We start from the raw sequence: 23,909 nt of genomic DNA on the forward strand, positions 1-23,909 counted from the left end.
AAACCAGCAAGCGATCTTGAGTCACTATAACTTCAGTGCATGGGAAACCATGTCGAAGTTCAAGAAGCTACTCCCAGCCGACTCCAGATTGGAGTTTGCAGCGGTCGTGGGGCAGTGGCGAGGACCTCACTGCAGGCCATGCGGCAGACTCGGCCACTTGAACAATGTCATCTGCAATTGCCATGAGCAGGAGTTCATGGCTGCAGGTGGCGGGCCTCCTTCCAAAGGTCCAACAAACAATACAAGACTTGCCTTTTGAACGTTTGGGGTTATTTTCGTAGCAAACGGACTCCAATGTTGCCCTAGAATCTTTCCAGCTGTGGAGCTTAAAATCCTCGGGCCTTCAAACACTAGCTCCTCAGAGAAGGCACTTTAAAGCCCAACCTCCCCTAGGCAGGACTACTGTAGAAAGCAGGGCAGGAATAGCAGGCATAGGACACCTCAGTCCCCATCCAACCAAGGCCAGTGTTGGGCGAGGCAGTCCTCCGGCCCCAAGCAGCCTTTCTGAGTGTGCGCCCATGGGTGATAGAGCAGGCCAGATCCTGAATCCTTACCCCTGTTTTTGAACAGTCTATCCCATTTCTATTGAGTGTGGGCCCAGATAACCTCAGACCAATGCGTGCTACACAGTAGAACTGGGGTATTCTCTCCAGTTCTGTTCATACCCTCCCTGTCTCTGACCCTCTTCAGGGACCCTCTCACAAGCATCTTCTTATACAGGAGGTGCAAGTGCTCTGAAAGGCAGGATCAATGGAGTAGGTTCCTCAGGAATTAAGGGGAAAGGAGTTCTACTCCAGATATTTCCTAATCCCAAAGGCCAAGGGACGTCTCAGACCCCTTCTTGACCTACGAAACCTCAACAGATTCATGAAGAAACTGAAATTTCGCATGGTATCTTTGGCTGCCATCGTTCCCTCCCTGGATTCGGGGGACTGGTATGCCACCCTTGACTGGAAGGATGCATACTTTCATATATCAATAATCCCGTCCCACAGAAAGTTCTTCAGATTTGCGGCAGTTCACATCCATTATCAATTTACAGTTCTCTGCTTTGGACTGTCAGTGGCCCCCCGAATATTTACCACGTGCATGGCAGTCATTGTCGCCTTCCTGAGGAGACATCAGGTGCAGGTGTTCCCGTATCTAGACAACTGCCTTGTCAAGGGCTGCTCCAGGGCACAGGTAGTGGCTCATGTGACCTTGATACGGTTGACATTCAGCAGATAGGGCCTATTGCTGGAAGTCCCCAAGTCAACCCTATCCCCCACCCAGAGACTAGAGTTCATAGGAGTCTCCTTAGACTCCTTTCAGGCCAGGGCATTCTTACCAGAGTCTTGCTTCCAGACTATTTGCTCCATCATAGAGGACTTCAGACATTTCCCTACCACGATGGCGTGGAGCTGCTTGAAGCTGCTTTGTCATATGGCACATACGTGGTTCAGCATGTGAGGCTACGGCTCAGACCTCTCTAGGCTTGGCTGGCATTGGCATGCTGATCAGAGACAAACTGGACAAGATAGTTTTGCTTCCCCGTTGGGTTCTCAAGTCCCTCCGGTGGTGGCTCAACTCTCAATAGGTATGCACGGGAGTGCCCTTCTCCAGGCCCAGCCCTCGATGTCTCTGGTCACAGGTTCATCGGCATTGGGGTGCGGAGTGCATTTAGGGATCTTCAGGACTCAAGGCCTCTGGTCACAGACAGAGTTGTCACTTCTCATCAGTGTCAGGGAGTTGAAAGCAGTCTGCTTGGCCTGCCAAGCCTTCCAGTCCCATCTGGAAGGCAGATCCATATCAGTCATGATGGACAACACAACAGTGATGTTTTATATAAACAGACCGGGTGGAGCATGCTCCTCTCCCCTATGCTGCAAAGCTCTCAAGTTGTGGGATTTCTGCATAGTCCACTCCATACACCTAGAGGCATCTTACCTGCCGGGATCAGAGAACAAGCTGGAGGACCACCTCAGCAGGCCCTTCCGCAACCACAAGTGGTCTGTTCACCCAGACATCATGAACAGCATCTTCCTGCGGTGGGGAGTTCCCCAGGTAGATCTGTTTGTGACCAAACTCAGTAGGAAATTTCAGCAATTTTGCTCATTCCTGAACCACAGCACGGACTTGATCGTGAACACATTCTTCCTTCCCTGGGTAGACCACCTGCTCTGTGTTCCTGCCTTTCCCACTTGTTCGCAAGGTCCTACTCAAGGTCAAGAGGAAAAAAGCATCCGTCATACTGATAAACCCAGCCTGGCCTCAACAACACTGCTGGTACACAATGTTACTAGAACTGTCAGTGGCCACTCTAATTGTCCTACTGCTGGTACCAGATCTAATCACCCAGGTCCACGGCTGCCTCCAGCATTCCAGCCTAGAGTCCCTCCACCTCACAGTGTGGAAGCTTCACGGCTAAACCCTATAGAGTCGACATGCTCGGACCCTGTGAGAGAGGTCCTTCTTGGCAGCAGAAAACCATCCACCAGACTACATACTTGGCCAAATGGAAGAGATTTTCGATTTGGACAATGCAGAAGGCTGCCACCTCTCCAATGCAAGCGTCAATACCCGCCATCTTGGACTATCTGCTGCACTTGAAGCAGCTAGGTTTGGCGATGTTGCCCCTAAAAGTTCACCTAGCAGCAGTCTCTGCATTCTATCCTGGGGTGGACGGTCAAATAGTCTTTGCTAATCCGATAGTGGCCTGTTTTCTCAAGGGCTTGGACAGGCTATACCCCCTAATCCACTGTCCAATACCGGCCTAGGATCTTAATCTGGTGCTCTCCAGGCTAATAGGGCCCTCCTTTGAGGCCTTAGCAACATGCTCACTCCTCTACCTCTCGAGGAAGGTAGTACTCCTGGTCGCAATAACAGCAGCTAGGAGGGTGTCTGAGCTCAAGGCCCTGACATCTGAACCCCTATACACAGTGTTCCATAAGGACAAGGTCCAATTTATGACCTCATCTGGCCTTCCTCCCCAAAGTAGTATCCCAGTTCCATACAAGCCAGGATATTTTCCTCCCAGTGTTCTTCCCTAAACTGCACGCCAACAGCGGGAATGAAGCCTCCATTCCCTAGACGTCAGGCAGGCACTGGTATTCTACATCGAGAGGACAAGATCATTTCATAAATCAAACCAAATCTTGGTTGCAGTAGCAAATGGAATGAAGGTCCTCCCAGTGTCGTCCCAGAGGATTTCATTGTGGGTCACATCCTGCATTAGGACTTCCTATGACCTGGCAAAGGTGCCAGCCCCGGCACTGACAACACACTCCATGAGAACACAGCAGCATTCCTTCTCAGCAGTGTTCCTGGCACATGTCCCTACACAGGAGATCTGCAGGGCCACAAGGTGGTCGTTGATCCACACGTTCACCTTGCATTACTCCAGCACCCAACAGGCCAGGGATAATGCAGCCTTTGGCAGAGCCATGCTTCAATCAGTGATTCTTTGAGCTCTGATCTCTCCTCTTTTCATCAGCTTGGGAGTCACCTACTTGGGATCGACATGAACAAGCACTCGAAGAAGAAAAAACAGTTACCTGTCTTTCTTAACCTTTTGAGATGTATTGCTCATGTCCATTCCAAGACCCACCAGCCTTCCCTGCTGTCGGAGCCAGCCAGAAAGAAGGAACCAAAGAGGTGGCGGGTCGGTGGTTCCCTGTATACGGTGCCATAGAGGAGCGACCATGCTGATCTGATGGGTACCACCAGGGGAAAATCCTTCCGATGACTGACTACACGCGATGTGCACACGCCTGCTTGGAATGGACATGAGCAACACACCTCGAAGAACAACAGTTACGAAAGGTAGGTAACTGTTTTGTTATGCCGCCTCTCACTACTCTATATATTACACATTGTAAAATAGTACAGTAAGATATGCTGGCATTTCTCATAGTCTTAAGAGAATATCTTCTGGGTGAACTCATGTTAGAGATTCAGCAGGTTGATGAATGGACTCAGCAATCCATTGCTGAGGTTAAAGAGTTGCAAAGTACACCGTTGGGTTTGTCTTCCTCCAGCATATACACAGGCAACTTCAAATTGCAGAACCAGAAGTTCAGCAAAAAGATAACTGCCCCGAAATAACTAATTGTTCAAAATTCTAGCTGTTAGAAAAGACAGAGCACGTGTGCCTTTTTGATTTCTAAGAGAGAGGGCAGATCATAGTGTTTCCAGTATTAGGTACTAGCAGAGATATTCATCAGCTGTTGTGGAATCCACAGGAAAGAGAAAGTACATGAATCTAAGCAGTTTTTATTTATACATATACACTTGTGTGTGTATATAAAAATATGGAGAGATTTTGATCCATTTGTTCTCTTGACTGATTTTAAAAGTATATAAAATAAATAATGTAGTTTAGATTTACACCGAATTTCCTTTGGAGAAAAACTATGATATTAAACTGAGTTGCTGTCTTGCAGCTCCTGGTCCCCACATTTCTGCTGCTGAGACTGCATCACTAACATGAACTATTCTTTTTGGGGACCACTAAGATGAAATCCAGTTAAATAAGGCTAACCCATTCCAATTAGTATTTGAAATCCAGGTTCTTTTATTCCTAAGCCAGAATTTATGATTGATGTTCTCGTACATAAAAAGGTTGATCTTTGTTCAGTGAGCTCAGTGTATTTAATAGCTTAGCTTTAAATAAATAAGACAGTTTCTAATTGTTGGATTTTGTAAGGAAGGGCACCGTGAGTATTAATATGGGAGAATCTTTTTTTAAAGCTGGCATCTAAATACCAAAATTAAGGATCCAGTATCAAATAAACAAAGCAAAAGAATGCGCGCTCTGTTCTTAATGTGAAGACTGAGAACTTAATGGGGTGCTATCTTGTATATGTGGCTTGCATGCTGTGGAGCTGGAGTTGGCATGGCATGACATCCTCAAGTGAAAGCCCTTCCTTTAGTTGTTTTGTTACATCTTTGTGGTATTTTTTAATATCGTTCTATTGTATCTTGTTACCTAGTTTTTACCACTGGAATAATTTAAAAAAAAAAAAAAAAAAGATCCCTCTCCAGCCCCTGCTCCCATTGATCATATAAATGTTTTGTTAGGAAAGTGATATGATTCTTCGGTTGAGAAAACATTTAATCTCTGGTCATTTCCAGAATATAAACTGTGTGTTGATGCTTTAGCTCCATGACCAGTTCCTTGCGGCCTTTTGATCTCATTACTTGGCCATATTTTTTAAAATGCCACCAAGTGCTACTGATCCTGAATAACCCTGCTCCGTCAGTTCTCTGCATCCTTGTTTGGGACTCTTTCCCTGCCCACCTTGCTAAAGCACTTAGTGAAGTGGGCAGACCTTCAGTGGGTGGCTGAATAGTCACCACCTATTACAGTATTACTGTGGTAAAGCACATGAGGCGGGAAACCCGACTCCTGGGATCAGAGCTAAATTGCTTTTTGGTTTATTTCTTAATGACTGATTTACATGGTGTTCAGACTACACTACAGCCTTTGCTGTGCTGACAGCCTATCTTTATATACAAACCAGATTACTTTGTGGATAGTTTAACAAATTAAAGCTCAGCGTACTGTTTTAAATAATTTAGTGTTTATTCATTGTACAGTTAAGAATCGATAGATACATTGCTCCTGTTCTAGTACTGAAGGTGGGGATATATATGCTGGGCTAGAGTCAGATCTGTTTGCAGAGCTGCCTGACTTCAGTTATGTAGTAGCTAAGAGGGTTGCATTCAGAGCCTGTGTTCTGCTGCTGTATGCTACTGGTGCCTTCCATTTATATATCTGCAATCAGCTGCCCATTATTCATGTGAATGCCATATGGTCTCCTTATTTCATTCCTAAATTACTACATTGATCAAGAACGTAATCTGACAAAGTTTTTGGCTCAGAATTGTGCATCTGTGTGAGGGAGATTTCTTTCTCCCTCTCTTTTGTCTCCTCTTTGCCAAGACATGTTTGATTGTTATTATCCAGTCCTATGATTACTTCAGTGTACTCAGTATTAAGTGTCTCACAACTTAGTTTAGTTCCTCTTTGTAAAACCTGGGAGCAACTCACCATGAACTGTTCAAAATAATCCCACGGACAAGGTATATTGTTCCCTGAGGTTATTCTACAGCACTTGATATCTGTACATTTGGGATAATAGTCACCCAGCATTTTACTTCTCCCCAGAGGACACACATGATCTCAAACATCACTCTAGAGGTTGGGACAAACAGATGAGCCTTTTCTACTCTCTCTAGTGTTTGGTGGTTCACATCTCCCCCAGCTACCTCCCACCCTCAAACATGCTTCTGAGCAGTGTCCCTTTTTGAGTTGGCCTTAATCTCATGCACAATGTAAAGTAGTGGATGACCTGTCAGGTCAGTGATCCTAACTGAAGATCGGGTTGGGTTATGATGATTAATGTATAGATGTGAGGACGTAGTCAGTGGTCATGGCAAGTCATATGCAAAGTACCAATGGAACACTGGCTGAGGGATGTATAACTTAACGTCAGGTTCTTATTTGTGGGACTTGCATCATGATGAATTGCTGTCGTGCTATGTAGACATCTGTGCCATGCATTTCTATTATTTATCTTCACAGAGCTGTCTGTCTCCACCGACGCTGCATTTTTCTGATAGGAACAGAGAGCAAATTGGTAGTGTGTTACCATGGTACATACTGAAGTTAGATTGAGTGTACGGGGACCAGGAAAAATACAATCTGGAGGTTAGACACCACTAGGTTAGGGCTCCTGGGTTCTGTTTCTAGATCTTCCTCTGTCGTGCTGTGTGATGTTGCTGTCACTGTCTCTCTGTGCCTCCATTTATCCATCTGTAAAATGGGGATAACATTTACATCATTGTTGTTGAGGCTTAACTAATTCTAAAGCAGCACTTATAAGCAGAACTGCAGAATAGTATTATGATCGTTATTAAATTGATCTAAAATAGTCTTGATAATAAATCTGAAGTAATTTACCATAATAGTCTGAATTGGGGTTGTCAGTTGCTGTTGAAAGAAATCTGGTACTTACTCCCATATCTGAGGAATATGTGAATACGACAGTCAATAATGCCCTTTGCACACCAGCTGACATGTTAACCAATAAAGAGACTTGTTCATCCAGGCTATCTGTAGTTAGAAAATGCTCTCTCGGCAGTAACATTTTATATTTGTTTTCCAGACCAGATATTTTAGAGACCTTGGAAAATGTCAGTGAGCACCGCTGTATGTCAGATGAAGTATAAATTCTCAAATTGCTAGTCCCCTTTGTCAGGATTTAAGGTATGAGATTAGTTGAATGAGCTACTTTGCTAGGAGCTTTATAAAATGGATGAAAAGCACAATATAAATATTGAATATCATCATATGGTGTAAAACCAGACGTGCTGGAGTAACAGGCTAGGGGATGCAGTCAGTTAGTGCACTGGACTAGCACCTCTAGAGTTTAAATCCTAGTTTGTCACTGGTGGTCATGATTTTGGTGGTCTCCTAGTCGTCTATTTGTGCACTTCACCCAGCTACCATACGGGTTTGCTCTATTCACAATGATTAACAGTCTCTGAAAGTGTTCCAGAAGGGCTACTGCAGGCCAAGACTGAGGAGCATTGACCCAGCTATGTGTGGAAACTTGCCCAGTGTCTCTTGCAAAATGTTTGGCTCTAGCTACTGCCTTTGAAGCCTTCGTTTTTAGGAGTATTAAATTTAACCGCAAATAAATAATAGTGAAAAATCCAAGAATGCATGAGAGGAACTCGCTGCGCTCTACTCTTCCCCTCATTGTTTTGTGGTCATTCAGTAAAGTAAATATCATCTAATATATCTTCTTTTTGTTTATATCTGCCTCCTGCAAGGCTATGTGGCCTAGTGAATAGGGGACTGGACTGAGACTCTGGATAGCTGGGTTCAGTTCCTGGCTTGGCCACTGCTTTGCTGAGTGACCTTGGGCAAGTCACTGTTCATAAATCATAGGGCCAGAAGGGACCATCTGATTATCTAGTCTGACCTGCTGTATGACACGAGCCATAGGACTGCCCTGAATTAATTCCAGTTTGAATTGGAACCTGTCCTTTAGCAAAACATCTGATCTTGATACACAAATTTTCAGTGATGGAGGATCCACCACAACCTTGGTGAGGTGTTCCAGTGCTTAATTACCCCCACTGGTAAAAGTTGCCCCCCCCCCCCCTTTTTTTTTTAGTCTTAATTTGTCTAGCTTCTACTCGGATCTTATTATACCCTTTTATGTTCAACTGAAGAACCATCTGTTATCAAATTGCTCTTCCCCATGGAGGTACCCTATAAACTGATCAAGTCACTCCTTAACCTTCCCTGTGTTAAGCTAAACAAATTGACCTCCTTGAGTATCATTAGAAGACATGTTTTCTAATCCTGTAATCGCTTCCCTCCCCATTCCTTGGTTTCCCCATCTGTAAAATGGGAGTAAGGATATGGCGCTCTTTTGTAAAACACTTTGAGATCCATGGATGATCTATATAAAAGCTAAGTGGAATTGTTTATTATAAGGGGCTGCACTTGATTCTGTCCCCCAGCTCTGATGATAACTGTACTATAAGTTTGTAGTAGCAGTGACCGGAATGGGCTTTTAGAGGCAAGCCACAATAGTAATACCTACATCCTTTGTTATGCTTTTGATTAACTGAACTCAAAGCACTTCTCAGATGAAGAAACTGAGGCACAGAGAGGTGATGTGACTTGCCTGTGGACACACAGCTGATCATTAGCAGAACTAAGATCAGCTTGTGTTTCCTGACTGCTTGTCTAGTGTTGTATCTGCTGGACTGTGCTGCTTCCTGGATATGGTTCTATTTTTAAAAAAAAGGAGTGGGCGGGGGGTTTGGTGAATGAGATTCAGAGGGTGGAAATGCATCTTAGCGAAGTTCTGAATGATTTTCCGTTCCATCCCTTCATAAACCACGCACAGGAACCTCTGGAATGTGCGTGTTGCTGACTTAGATACACCCTCTTGTCATTTGCATGTAGGAGGATCCCACTGTGGCTCATTGCACCATTTGTGTTCTGCTCACTGGATTAAAATACATACGTAGTGCTTGGCAGGGCAGAGGAGAGGGTTGCCGGGGCTGAATAGCTTGCCAGAGAGACTGTTTCGAGAAAGAACTCTCATGTCCTCACAGACACAGAGGAGAGTTTAGGGGGAGGAGGGCATGGGCGGGAAGCAGAGTGCATCTGAGGAAGTGGGCTGCAGCCCACGAAAGCTTATGCCCGCAGAAATTTGTTAGTCTTTAAGGTGCTATAGGACTCTTTGTTTTTGCTGTATACAGACTAACATGGCTACCCCTCTGGAACTTTTCAGAGTGATAAATGTTTCTCAATCTATTGCAAGCCTTTGAAAATCGACAGAGAAGTATTTTCTCAGTGAGTAATAATTCTTGAGTCAGTTTATACAGAGTCAGTTTTTAAAAAAAATTTAATCTCTCCAGTGCTGAGCTCCACAGCTGAGCTATTTGAGTGTATATGACTGAGCATACATGATGACAGTGATGGGACCTCCTATCTATTTCGTACTAAATGGGAACTAGTTTCATTCCCTTCTTGTTCAGTAAATTGGGGGAAGAAACTCTGGGGATCTGGAGCAGACCAGTCAGTCCAGCGTTTGCAGTGCTTTATATATCCTTATATATCCTAGCCAATTGTCCTGCTATTGAATATAATTTCCAGGGTAGAAACTGTTACTGCTCGTCTAATAAACTGGATACTATGAAGTGGAGAGCAGTGCATCCTTTATGGTTTAATGAGGACAAAATTGGATAGTCTACATTTGTTATAGTTTTTAAAAAGCTTGTATCATTAGCAGCCTTATCTCTGAAAAGGGAAAGAGACAACCTTCAGTTTACCATGCTAGGTGTGTCTGTCTGTGGTCCCAATGATAATTGCTCCAGCTCAGTGGGGACGCACTGCTGATGGACATGGAAACTCCTCTCTCTCCTTCTGACTGCCTCAAGGTATGCCTCTTAAAACATAACTATTTAAACCAACAGAAAATGGTGAGGACAACTTGCCTTCCTCTGAGGGGCTTGTAGCTGAAGAAACAGACCCAGACATTACTGAGTTTCCGCATCTGCTAGATCAGTTTAGAACTGGACTTCTGCCTGCTTCGTTGAGTCTATAAAGATGTGCTGTGCAGGTGTGGCCTCTACTGCAGTTTCTCAGGAGGACTATGGTCAGATGTCAATTGCAAATTGCCATCCAGGATGTTAATGAGGGATGACTACCTAATGTTCTCTGCCCATCCTGAAATAAGGACCTGATCCAGGGGCTAGTGAAATCAGTGGAAGTGAATATCTTGGGCAAGGAAGATGGCTAGGCTTTGTGTCAGGCCCTTCATTCTGAGAGGGTAGAGATCACTAGGGAGTCATAACTCCGGATTAACATTGTAGTCAATCTTTAGGGCAGAAATCTGAGTGGAATTAAAATCTGTTCAGCTGACCTATGAGACCTTGTGTTTTGGTTTGGTGGGTTACCAATTGAGTAATTCGTGGGAGAGAGTGGTTCCAGGATTCCTGTCCTGCTACTCTAGTGTCTCATCAGAGGAGTTAAAGGAGCCAAGACCATACATTTGGAGCAATTTTAGGCCCTAGAGCTTTTTCTGGGCAGAGTAGGACCAATTCAGGTCTGCTGGGGAGACCAATCTAATGTGGTGGCAGTGTTGTGCTGTGGATAATCAGAATTCTCCATAGTCCTTGGTGGCCCCTGCCTGACTGCTGGAAGCCTGGAGCAACAGAGAGAAACCAAGCACCACCACAAGGTCAGGCTAGGAATACATAGGCTCTCTGAAAGCTATGCCAATTTAAATACTGATGCTCCAATGCATGTTTTTTACTAGCAAAAAATCCCCACATTCTCTTAGTGAGAGAGCCACCCCTGATCCTACATTCCAAGCAAAGTTTATGACTCTGACAAGCCAGCATGTCTGTTTTGTCTTGTCTGGCTGTGACTAGGGAAACCTCATTATGTTCTGATCAGAACAAAGTACTCACTAACCTGGCTGTATAGGGACTTGGGTAAATTTATTCACTGGAACTTCATATTAGTTTGTTACATTCAAGGTAAGTGGTGGAAGATCAACAGGCTTGTTAATTTGTCCTCCGGAGCTGCTTTTTAACAACAGATTCTGTTATATCAGCCTTGTGAAAAGCTTAGTCACCACCTCTCGCTACACACAGGCTTCTGTTATCAGTGAGCATTATAAGTGTATAACATTTACTTCTGTAGTTTCTACTGTTTCTCCTTCCAAACCCTCTCACTCCAAACTTTGCCAGGAGCAAGTGGTGCCCTTGTTTCCCTATATTCCTAGACCATGGGCCCTAGCTAGAACATTTTTTGTGTTTTCCAGACTTCTGTTCCTTCTGGAGCAGTTGCTTTCATCAGAAGTCCTCGCTTCCAGTGGAATGGCAGTTTTGGGATTTCTTCTGGTGATAATGCCAGTGGCTTTCTCTGCTAATGGATGGGCAGGATGAAATTTATCCCTTCTTTACGTACCAGCTGACTCACTCTTTCGCACACTCCCAAACTCCAGCCTGTAGCCTAAAACTTCAACAGCCAAACTTGGAAAGGCAAAAGTGATCTTCTGTTTTGCTTTTGTGTAGCACAGGAAAAAGAGTTGTTGAGAAATTAGATGGAAACCACCAATTTGTAGTTCAGTAATTTTTTTAAAAGTTGAGCTAAAAATGCTACACCTGCTTCTGAGTCCAACTACCAACTTCTGTGGTTTTACAGACCACTTTTTCAATTTTCTCTCTCACTTCATAGGATGAAAGACCCATAAACACAGGTGAAATTAACTAAAGGCCCAGTCTGGCAAACATATATGTGCATGAGTGTCCCATGTGCATATGTGTTTGCATGATTAGACACTGAGCACTGGATTTTTGAACGTATTTAAGCACCTAAAAGTACAGATCCAATGAGAATTTAGGAGTGTACATTGTTGAAAATCTCATTAGGTGCTTAACTGCATCTTTAGGCAGGCACCTAAATACCTTTTACCAATCTGGACTTGACTGGCTATTCAGGGGAAAACAGTGAAACTGACTACTCACAAGATTGCTGTTCAATGCACAGTGAACCAGAAAACTACAGAGCAGTATTTTTTTCTCTTTCAGTTTCTCGTTATCTCAGGTATTCCTTATAATAAAAAAAAAAAATCAGAATTTTAAGGTTGATCATGTGTCCTTAAAAAGCAAAAACAAAATGTCTGTGCTAGTGTGAAGGAAGTACATCAAAGGAGGAGAGTCTGAGCACAAGATAGAGAGCCAGGAACACCTGTATTTTAGTCCTGGGTCTGATGTTAACTCCTTCCATGGTGTGAGACAAGTTCCTAAGCCTCTCTTTACATCCATTCCCCCTCTTGTAAAATGCTGATATACTTCACAGGGGTGTAATGGAGAATAAAGCTTGTGAAAATGGGAAAATGCTAAATATTATTGCTGCCATGGTTAATGTATGTATTCTATAGGGGGATTTTGTAAAAATAAAAATAAAAAGTTATCCAGATGAAGTAAATGGCTCATATGCTATCTCTTAGCATTTAAAACCTGATATTTACAGGTATGGATATGCCAATTCACTGTACCCAGATCTTTTAAAACAAAATTGTAGTGGCTAATACTCTCCCTGTTACCTTTTCAGATTGGATGTCAAGCAATCCTTATCTGCCTCTTCCCCTTCTCCCACCCACACATGTGAACCTGAATAAGCATTTCATCAAGAGTCCTCTGATATGGAACTGGAAATAGTGGGTCTCATTGAATTCTAGTTTCCTTGTTGGTCTCCTGCCAGCAGTAAGCTTGGTACAGAGCATAACTAAATGCAAGGCCTGAAATCTAAACAAAGGAGGATCTGCTCAGAAGACCTTGCTGTTTCTTGTTTGCTTTTGTTATGTCAAAGATTGGAAAGAGAACACTATACACGTTGTCTGGGTCAGGCTGAATTCCAGCCTACTGCCAGAGCCCTTTCAAAATACTGTCGGGAAACCTAAATCTCCTCTAGATTGTCCCCTGGATTGCTGGAGTCTGCAGTTGACAATAAGCTTTTGGTAAAGCACAGAGAAGGAAAGTGCAAGGTCATTTTGTAGAGATGAATGTAGATGAGCTGAGGAGACTAGTTGGACTCCGAGCTTTTGATTTGTTGGAGCTGTGATCTGTCTTTGATAGTTCATTTCCCCTTTTCCCAATCTAGTCTCTTTTTTTGGAGCTCATATTTGCTAGTAGTCCGTGCACTGCTCACCTGATAGTCATGAACAGATTTATTTGTATTTTTTTCATAAGGAGTTGAACCAGATTTCATGGCACGAGGACAGGGCTCTAAGGACGTATCACTTTCATTGCATCATGTTTTCACCTGTTTAATGGACAGTCCCTTGCTTGAAGGTAGAATATGCTGCTTTACTTGTCCCTCTGTCTGTATATACAGTGGTCACCCTTAAGAGATCAGCATCTGCTAAATAACTATTCATAAGTATTTCATGATCTGAATATACAGGAAGATTTTTTTTCTATTGTAAATATATGGAAATATCTGTTTTTGTTTTTGTTTTTTTTGTTTTGTTTTGTTTTGTTTTTAACTTTTCTGTGGCAGTCACAGTGTGCCTTCACTTACCAGTGTAGGGTATATTAACCATGTAAACTCTGATTCACGAAAGAATTTCAGCACATGCTTAAGTCCTGTTGACTTCAATAGGACTTAAACACATGTGTAATTGCTATTGTGACTAAGGAAGCTTTCTTGAATCATGGCCATGATGATTCTGTTATTAATTAACATCTTTTTTTTTTTTAAACTTTATTTACACAAACTCAGGACCATCAATTCATTTAAAAACTTGTCTACATGTGCAGTTAGACTGTGGCAAGCTGGGATGTGAACCTATGCAGCATTAGCCTGTTGAAGACTAAAGGCTGATTTACGCTACAGAGTTTTGTCAACAAAAGTCAGCTTTTGTCGACAAAATGGTGGAGGTGTGCACACTGAAATGCTCCCCCCACCAATGAAACTCCTCTGCTATGCAGACATAATAAAACCACCTCAACGAGAGGCATAGGGCTTATGTCCATGTAGTTAGGGCAACGCAGTGTCAGTGTAGACACTGATTTTCTGGTGGTTGTCATTCTTGTCAATTTCTCGACTCCTCTGGAGCTATGAAATTGACAAGAAAGTTGGGCAGCTAGAGCCCAGCTGCCCCCTAGTCCCCTGGACCAGCTCCCAGCTGGGGGTGGGGTGAGAAGCCCGCCATGAAACTGACAAGGCTGCCTGGCTCCTGCAGAGGACAAGAAGCTGGGGCAGCTGGACCCTGGTCTCCCGGGATGAGATGCCCTGGCTGGTTTCCCCAAGCTCCTGGTGGGGAACAGGGAAGTGTGGGGGGACAGCTGGGCTCCTGGCAGGGAGTTGCCAGCGGAGATGAGAGATCAGGCTTTCAGCTCCACACACTGCCCCTCTTTGGTTGGTGGCAGTGCTCCTGGTGAGGACAGGAGCCACTGACCCAAGGAGTAGTGGGAACATCAGCCACCGCAGTAATTAACTTAGGTTGACTTGTCTTTGTCGTGTAGACACTAACTGTCCATATGCACCCTGCTGATTCGCGCTAATAGTTCGTTAGAGCACTTTGATGAGACTTGCTCAAAGCACCTTAAGGAATTATTAACATGAATCAGCAGGGACAGTTAGACCGCAGCAAGCTAGCATAGGATAGATTGACACCCTAGTTTGCAACAGTCTAACTGGGTGTGTAGACAACCCCTTAGTTAAATGAACATTCCAACCCGTTCCCCCTTGTAATCTGTGATCAGAGCTCTGTGCTTTCATGTGTCTGAGAGCCTCCTATGGTGCCGCAGCTGGACGGAGAGAAAAAAACATCGCTGGAAGGTATTGTTGAATTCTTCTGAAGATGCCAACTAGCTGAGCTTTGATAGGAGGAGAAGGAGGGCAATAAAATGTTCCAAATAAAGAAGTAAATAGAGATGGTAGATTCTGCTGTACTTTTTTGAGGTGCTTTTTGACCAGTAGGTAAAATGTTAGGTTTAAATTGTGAGGTTGCTGGAGTTAAACTCATTTTCGCTAAACAAATTTATTAGGCCTAATCCTGAAGTTCGTACTTAAACTCCCATTGTCTTCAGGATTGAGTCTCAGTAACTAAGGTTTTAAAATTCAAACCAGATTACAAACAATTGCAGCTTCAGTATATTGGCCCTAGTGACACACATGGTCTGGTATGTTTTTTTTAATAATCTCGTAAAAGCTCCTGTGAAACTTTTCTAGCAGTTCCCTTTGGGCTTATGAAAGTTAATTGCAGACCAGACCACTGTGTTAGGCTTCGCAGTCTCCTTTAGAAAACATAATCCTGAGGATGGTTGCATTTGGGACAAGCTTTTTGCTGTTGAAGTAAAAATTGCTTTAAAATGTCTTACTGGCCCAGAGTCCTGATGTTCAATTCAAATTCTACCCCATTCGAGGTTCTTTCTGATGCCTCAGCTCTGCCAATCTGGACAGCTGCTTCTCAAATCTCTAGAGCACGTTAGATGAGGTGGTTGGGGGTAGAGGAACCTTTTTGGACAGACCCCTTTTATCTAGCTTGCATTCTGACTTTATTTTAAAATCTAACTCCACTGATTTTGATAGGAAATTAATTGTCTTTGAGCCTCGTGGTGTTGTCAAGGGAAAACCAGCATGCATAGGTGCATTTGCCACAATACGTTCGCTCTTGCTAGTATCGGAAGCTGACTGGTATGTCTTTGCTTTTCTTATATGTACTCACTCCGGAGTTGCAATACCGGATACAGAGTTGTAAGAGAGACACTGCTGCTTAGGCTAGAGAATATTATTTACATAGTGCTACAGGAGTGTGCATGGTGCTTTTCAGGGTGTCAGAAAAATAACAAGGTCTCTGCACTGTGGAGTTTACAGTCTGAGGGTACGTCTACACTGCAGTTAGACATCTGTGATTCACCAGGGTCAGCTGAGTCAGGTTTGGGCTGCGGGGTTGTTTAATTGCAGTGTAGACGTTTGGGCTTGGGCTGCCTGGAGCCTGGCTCTAGGACCCTGAAAGGTAGGAGGGTCCCAGAGCTTGGACTGCAGCCTGAGCAGTGAAGTCAGTGGGAATTTTCCCAATAATGGGACTAAGATTAAGCTCCAGAAATGAGGAGTACACAGCAGAATGCTGGCAAAATATGGTGAAAGGGCAGTAGGAAAGGGAAATGGGTGTGGAAGGGGTTGATGACAGCAGAGTTTGACACATGGTCTGTTCAGGAAGATAGAAATAGAAGTCAAGGTAGTGGGGTAGCATTGCACATCCAATGATAAAGTGGACTAAAGAAACCTGAAGTGATACCATGTATCAAACAGAAACAGTTTGGGTCAAAGGCACTTTGGGAAAGGATTGTAACACAGGTTCTATTGGAGTAGTGTGAGGGGTTTGTTATAGATCTCCAGGGTCAGATTTGGATATGGACGGAGATTTGTGTAGTAGTTTTAGGGAGATAAATACTTCCAGGAACTGTCATTATAGGAGACTTTAAATTCTCAGATATATATTGGAGAACAAATGCTGAGTTGAGAACAAGAGGTGATACTATTTTAGACTTGGTTTTGGCAAGTCGTGAGAACATTATAGAAGAGCTGGTTATGGAAAATAACCTTGGATTGTGAGTGATCATGAGCTGATTTAGTTTAAATTAAATGGAAGGATAATCAAAAACAAATCAGTAACTAAGGCTTTAAAGTTCAAATGGGCAGACTGAGAAATGAAGGGAACTAGTTAGTGATGTTACCTGAATTGAAGAGCTCAGGGATTTAAATGTGTAGGAGTTTTGGAATTTCTTTAAGTCAAAAGTACAAAAACTATCTGAAATTTGCATCCAAGGGAAAAAACTTGTAGGAAAGGGCTCCAGGCCTAACTGGATGAATAAACACCTCAAAAAGGATATTAGGAGTAAGCAGAGAGCCTATGAGGAATGGAAAAAGGGATTGATCAGCAAAGAAAGCGATGTCTTGGAGGTTTGAAAGTGCAGGGATAAAGTGAGAATTGCCAAAAGTCAAGCTCAGTTAGACCTTGCAAAGAAAATTAAAACAAATATCAAAAGGTTCTTTAGCCATATAAATCAAAAGAGAACAAGAGAAGAAATGGAGCTGCTATGCTGCAAGGATGGGGTAGAGATTAAGGATAATGTAGGTGTGGCTCAAAAAATAAATGAATCGTTGGCCTTAATTTTCAAAACGGATGATAATGTACAACATGGGGGCAAAGTCAGGGTGTCTACTGAGAATGAGTGTATAGAAATAGAAATTACTACATTTGAGGTGGAAGCAAAACTCAGGTTTAATGTACTCAAGACAGAAAATGTGGGGAGAACAGAATAATCTCCATCCCAGAATATTGAAAGAACTGGCACATGGAATCTCAAGTCTGGCAGCAAGGATTTTTAATAAATCTATCAAATCTGAGGTGGCATTGTGTGACTGGAGAATAGCTAATGAAGTACCTATATTTAAGAAAGTGGAGGGAAAAAATGACCCTGGCAACTTCAGATGCGTTAGTCTGACCTTAAAAATATGTAAGACTTTAAAAAAAATGTTGAAGGAAAGAATGGTTAGACATGGAGGTAGACAGAAAATGAGATAAAATGCAACATGGATTTACCAAGGGTAGATAATTTCAATGGCATTTGATAAGATAACAGATTAAGTTTTCTTGTCTAAAAAAAAAATTATTTTGGACTTCAGTAAAGCATTTGACATGGTACCATATGGGAAATTATTAGTTAAATTCAAGAATTGCACTCTCTCCCCCTCTTGGTCAGTGCTGCTCTGGAATTCAGCAGAGAAGAAAAGTTGTTTTTGGTTTGGTTTGGTTTGGTTTTACAAAGGTAAAATGGTTTGAGTTGCCTTAAAGTGTTTCTCACAATTTTTCAAATAAATCCATATGCTTGTGTGTGAACATAAAAGCACATACAGGCAGCCAACAGACATCTTAGAGAGGAAGGATGGTCCAGTGTTTAGGGCATTATTTTAGGAAGGACCTGGGTCTCAGGTAGAGAGTCTGAGATTACTGTGGTTGGGAGATCATTTAAAAATGCCCCTTTACACGTTTTATGCCTGTTGACTCAAAACAAAGGCATGGAACAAAACTTGCCTTTGGGGAAGCAGAGAGGAACTTTGTAGCCAGGGACAGCATTTGCAAGGGTAACACACATGGCAGCTGACTAAATTAGAATGATTGCGATTTGCTATGAAGATAGCTCAGCTCTTTTCTTTTTCCAAGTGGTGGTAAAGTATTGTACAGTGTAATGCACATGTTAGACTTAGAGCAATTTGTATGGTACTTCTAAGAGATGCATTAAATATGTAAGCAGTGTGTGGTGTCATATAGCATGTGCTAAGGGGTTGTGAAGGAAATCCATTTGCGTGATCCGAGCAATGTGACTGGGCCGCTAAACCTGCACTGGCTCCTCTTAAATAATAATCCCTCTGCAGCAAGCAGTGAATTAAATGCATTCATTCAGCAGCAAGCAAAGACTTGTTGGTGTTGTACAAATACCCACTCTCACCTACTTAGAATTGGGAGTAAAGTCACGTGTTGGGATCAGATGTCTCCATTCCTTTTGCGGTAGTTCAATAGCCAGTGAAGTGTGTTACCCAGTGCTCCCTTTTGATACTCCTGAGCATAATTTGGGGTATGTATGTATGTATGTGTTTTTTTTTTCCTTTGAAGAATATCATGTTTCCTTAAATTACTTAATAAAGCCAGTTATTAATGGAAACATTTACCATGCATCCATGTAAATGGAGTTTCACAAAGGCTGATTAGGAAATCTCATTAAAAAATGGACAGATTTTAGCCTTGGAATTACTTGTACAACTCTGAATGGGGTGAGATAGAGACACTTTGATTAATCATTTTGACTTTTGGGACCAGTGTGGGTGGGTGCATGGCCTCTTGTATGCATGCAAAGGTGTACATGTATGTACATATGTGGGCATGAAAGACAGACCTTGAACATCTCAGATCACAGTAGACATTTGCAAGAGCTAGTGGGGTGTGTGTGTGTATGTATATATATATAAAATCTCCCTCATGGTAAAGAGGTATCAGTCATGATGTCTGGAATGGAGATGTGGTGCTCTGAGTTTTTCACTACAAAAAACAAACACAACCCATGGCAGGGAGTCTCAGAGCTTAAGTCAACTGACTCAGGCTCACGCTGCTGGGCTAAAACTAGCAGTGTAGGGGCTTGGGCTGGAGCCTGGGCTCTGAGACCCAGCTGCTGCGGGTCATCTTTTTGCTGGGTAGGCCTACCTCAAGATGAGGCTCATTGAGGGAGTTGCTGTGTTCTTGCGGGTAGTAGGCAGGAGAGCATTTGCTTAGGGACTTGGTAAGGTTGCTGCTTAGGGCTGTTGTTTTGAAAACTCCATCGTGGCTCAATGAAATAACAATATTCCGGCTCCTTCCAACTCTTTTTTTTCTCCAGTCCTTGTTGTCTAGCTCCTTGCGTGGCAGTCAGTGCAGTGAGGGGACAATAATACTAATGTAAAAGAACTCTGATGTAGTTCTGACCTGCACTACGGAGTGTACTGATGCCCACATGCTGTTTAAGCTCATTCAGTGTCATTACAAGGCCAACCCCAGTAGTGTTGTGTCCTCTCTCTCCTAATGGTTCCTGCCATGACTGCTCTCTGCTGCTATTGCGGATCTTTGCCACTGGCTCTGCTCTGAACAGGTTGCATTGCTGATGAGTCCACAGTTGGATGTCGTTGTCTTATACGCTGTCTGGCATGACAGTTGTATTCAGCAGGATTCCCATTTACAATGTCACTGACCAGAAAGTCTAGATATGCCCTGCAATTATACTTATGATGTCTGCCAGCCTCATCCGGAGGAGTAGCTGGAGATTGTTTGGGTGCTTAACTTTCCTCTCCTATTTATTTCCCTGTGCTTTTGTGCTTTTTTTATGCTGTCCAACAGATCTAACCATAGCCTTTGCTCCATGTTTGTTCTGTAGGAGTATATCGATGCTCACCCTGAAACCATCATCCTGGACCCCCTTCCTGCTATCCGGACGCTGCTGGACCGATCCAAGTCTTATGAGCTTATTCGGCGAATAGAAGCCTACATGCAAGGTAGGCCAGAGACTTTTCATTTCAGAGAAGAATGCTTCTTGCATTGTGGGTTTGTAGCAGAAGGAACAGCTGGTTCCTGGAGTTAGGTATGTGAGGGTTAGTGATGGGCAGGGGCTGCAGACACATTCCTTCATAGCAGAATTGTACTCCAGAATCTAAGCTTTTGTTTTTGAAAGCATAAAAATAGGGTTTTGGTCTAATTTAAACAAGGTGTGTTTGATGGGGAGCGTATCTATTACTCTGAGCAGCAGCAGATGTCTTCAGGAAAATGTGCTGTCTTTTCATGTACACTGGTAAACTGAAATTAATGTACAAACTCTAACTGCTTGTCATGGGAATCCTAAAGTCTGCATTTAGGAAGGGTTTATTAAAGGGAAAATATTTTGGAAAAGAACTAAAAGAAGCTAAACCGTGAATGGAGCAAACTGATTTGAGGAGTGTTGGTATTGAGTGGCACACTTACTGAATTGCTAGAGATGGAAGAAAATACAGGAACACATGTATTTGTAGTGTTGGTTAGTTACATGCTGCAGTTTACGCCTTTTTATTGATGTCCGTTGGGCTGCATTTCCATATTTGGCACCGATACCCTCTTGAATAATACCTTTCTGCTTCCATTTTTTGTCATTCTAACCTGATGTAATTAAGGTAACTTCCATGCTGCTTCCAAGGATTTTACTATCTTAACCTTTTCTAATGTGCTTTCACGTATTTTAAAAAAAAGCTCTTTCCCAACATTTAGTGTTGCAGTGCTAGCTTTTAGCACAGTCCTTCCACAGATAATGTTGAACTTCAGTGGGACCTACTTCCGTTCCCTTGTTCACTCGCGTATCCGGGCAGAGTTCTTCTAGGCGGCATCCGCTGGCTCCCTTGACCCCTTCCAGGAGCAGTGGGCGCTGTCTGGGGCTCTCTGCTCGGTGTCCCCTTCTGGCTCCCTTCGTTTAAACCTGTGACCTTCACGTCCCTTCCTGTTTTTTTCATTAGTTGTCCCAAGCACTCAGTTGCGTTCCAGGCTCAGTGGCTCCTCCCCTTAGGCTGGGGGAGAGGCCTTTAGCAGTGGGCGGGCGCTACCTACTTCCTGGTTTGCAAATAGACTACTCTCCTGTAGCCATCAGGTCTGGGCCTGTCACACTATATAAAAGCAGAAAAGTTAGACTTTGATACAAGCTTTTCAAAGGATTTCAAACTTCTCTGGGCTCCATTATATAAAAGAGAGAAGCCTTCTAGCCATCAGTCCATGAAAGCTCAAAGGGATGCAGAACTACAGCAAAGCCTATGCATGAGTCAGACTGCATTGTGTAATTGAGAAATGTTTTCTTCTTTAGGAGCCCAGGAAAGTGCACTCACTTAGGTCATGGTCAGCAAAATGACTCTAACACTAGGATCTAGATGGGCCATGGTAAGGGCTGAACTGCACTGGGCCCTTGTGCAGGTGCACAGTTGTGACAAAAGGCACTATTGTTTAGTGACTCAGCTACAGTTTGCTCTTGAGCCAACTCTTGTGTGTTAGGATTAAGTCAAGAGTAGCCTCTCCTTTTAAGTGCTGTAAAAGTAGCTGTTCCAAGAGCCAGTTGTTTATGGTGCTGCTTCTGTAAACTGTGTTCCAATGTGACATTTGAATGGTTAATGTTTGTGTAGTTCTATTGCTGTCCCAGTTTGCAAGTCAGATACTTACCCCATTGCTATCTTTTGTATTTTTATGATTTTGAATTTATATCCATACAGTTTGTCTGACCTTCATAAGCATGGTCTCTAAAAGCATCCCAAGCATTTAAAAATAGAAATAAGAATAATGGTCTCGTGTGTGTGTGTGTGTGTGTGTGTGTGTGTGTGTGTGTTGAGGAAAAGCTACACTGAAGAAATATTTTATTTTGTTCTGAAAGTGGGGAGATGTAATATTTTTATCTCTTGTGGGAATGAACAGCAGATATGGTAGAAAAATGGGATCCATTGTTCACAAACATTGGCCAATTTTTCAGTTAAAATTTGAAATTTTGAAGAAAATTTTCATTGAAATTGTTGAATTTTTAAAATATTTGATCGGCCCTGGTTGACAGTTTGATCATTCCAGTGGAGTGTAGCTGTCACATGTGGTCAATGTCCCTGACCGTCTCTTAGCTATTTACAGCTTATCTCATGGATGGCATTGAATATCATGATTGGGATCTTTGCCTGGACTCTCTGTTCAGCGGGGACCCAGCACTGAGAGCTGAGCACTGGGTGATATGGTCATAGTGGCCTTTGCTAAGCAGATGTGCTGCTGCATTATGTCCCAAGAGGAGCATTTTTAGGGCATGTAGCTTTATTTCTAGATGTAATAACTTGCAATAATTGAGTCAGGGAGCCACAAATATGTGTATCACTAGAACTAGGTCTGTATCTGAGACGCTTTTTTTCCTCCTCTTAATCAGGTTGTCTAATCTGCTGTTCCTTCACTATTCTCTTCTGTTGTCTGTTGTGCTATAGCATGTGCTAATGGTTTAGAAAGATTAAGGCAAACCGTGATCCACCTGTAAATAACATGGACATTTTAACAGTTACATCTTCTGCATTTGGGTTCTTCAAAATGGAATTCATTTGCAAGAAGACTGTCCTGTTATTATTGAGTTGCCCCTAGGCAATGCCACAGTTAGAGATGTCCGGTTGTATTCCAAGGTAGCAGCATGATGGGCGGTACACACAGCATTGGGGCATCGCGTCCTCAGACGTGAATGTAAAAAGAAATGTAAAGAGTTGAACATCCATGAAAGTAGAGGTCATTGTTTTTATGGAAGCTCACTAGCTATAGAATCTATGTACTAGTACTAAAATCAGTGTTTTAAATATATAATAATTCCTTTCATGTCTGAATTGCTGTGCTCCTTTTCATGTAACTAAAAGTGAAATTTAGTGTTTGCCCCTTCAGTTTGCATTTTATTTCAGCTCTCCAGACGTTTAGGGGTTCTTATAACTGACAAATTATGCCAATTCGGTTAAAGGGCTTTATTCTTGTTTTGGGTTTATTTTTTCTCACCACATATTTTGTCCCTCACCATTCTGATGTATGTCTAACATAAGATGAACATGTTGTGCTTTGTTTGTTCCCAAATACACCCTCTTTAGCTATGCTGCTGCCAGTGCCTGGCTCAGTAAATACATTCTTGATGTATTATATGGTTTTGTAAAAGTAGCTTATGTTGCTGTGTCACTTTGCTCTGCAATCAACCTATGGTCAGATTTCAAAAATGATGTGATTTTTGGGTGCTCAACTTGAGACACCTTAAAGGGGCCTAATTTTTTTCAGGGGATGGGTGCCCAGCACTTGCTGAAAATCAGGTCTCTTTAAAAGTATCTCAAGTTGGGCACTCAAAATCACCAGTCACTTGGCCTGTTTCTAGCAAAAGATTTTTCAAGTTAAAATGTTTGTTTGATTTAGAATTAACTCGTGGGTCCTGGTTGAAAAGATTTCAATAGATGTAAGGTCCTTTTTTGACCTTCATTATTATAGCAGATTAGCGCTCCACAATCTTTAATGTGTTTATTCTCCCTTACCTCACAGATGTGTTGTAAGTACTGCTATCCCCATTTTTAGATGGGGAATTGAGCCACAAAGAGATGAAGTATCTTGCTTAAGGTCACACAGGAGGCCTGTGGCAGAGTAGGGAATTGAACCGGGTCTCCCAAGTCGCAGGCTAATATTCTAACTACTGGAACATCCTTCCTTGTTGAGACCCTGAAATTCCTGTTTTATTTGATATACTAGCAGATAATTAATCTGCTGGATGAAGTATAGAGATTGATCTGATTCTAGTTTAAC

At 42.7% G+C, this 23,909-nt stretch overlaps 1 protein-coding gene across 1 annotated transcript in view; it reads left to right on the plus strand.

Annotated features, from left to right (window-relative positions):
- ITPK1 (inositol-tetrakisphosphate 1-kinase) overlaps nt 1-23,909 on the plus strand; it is a 194,465-nt gene that overhangs the window by 99,297 nt on the left and 71,259 nt on the right. The window contains exon 4 of the mRNA XM_067547056.1: nt 19,996-20,113. Within this exon, the coding sequence (XP_067403157.1) occupies nt 19,996-20,113 (118 nt within the window). The remainder of the gene's footprint in view (nt 1-19,995; nt 20,114-23,909) is intronic.

This window comes from Emydura macquarii, unplaced genomic scaffold (assembly GCF_026122565.2).
Source record: "Emydura macquarii macquarii isolate MOO-44397 ecotype Brisbane River unplaced genomic scaffold, CSIRO-AGI_Emac_v2 contig_1229, whole genome shotgun sequence".
In the NCBI taxonomy this organism is placed as follows: Eukaryota; Metazoa; Chordata; order Testudines; family Chelidae; genus Emydura; species Emydura macquarii.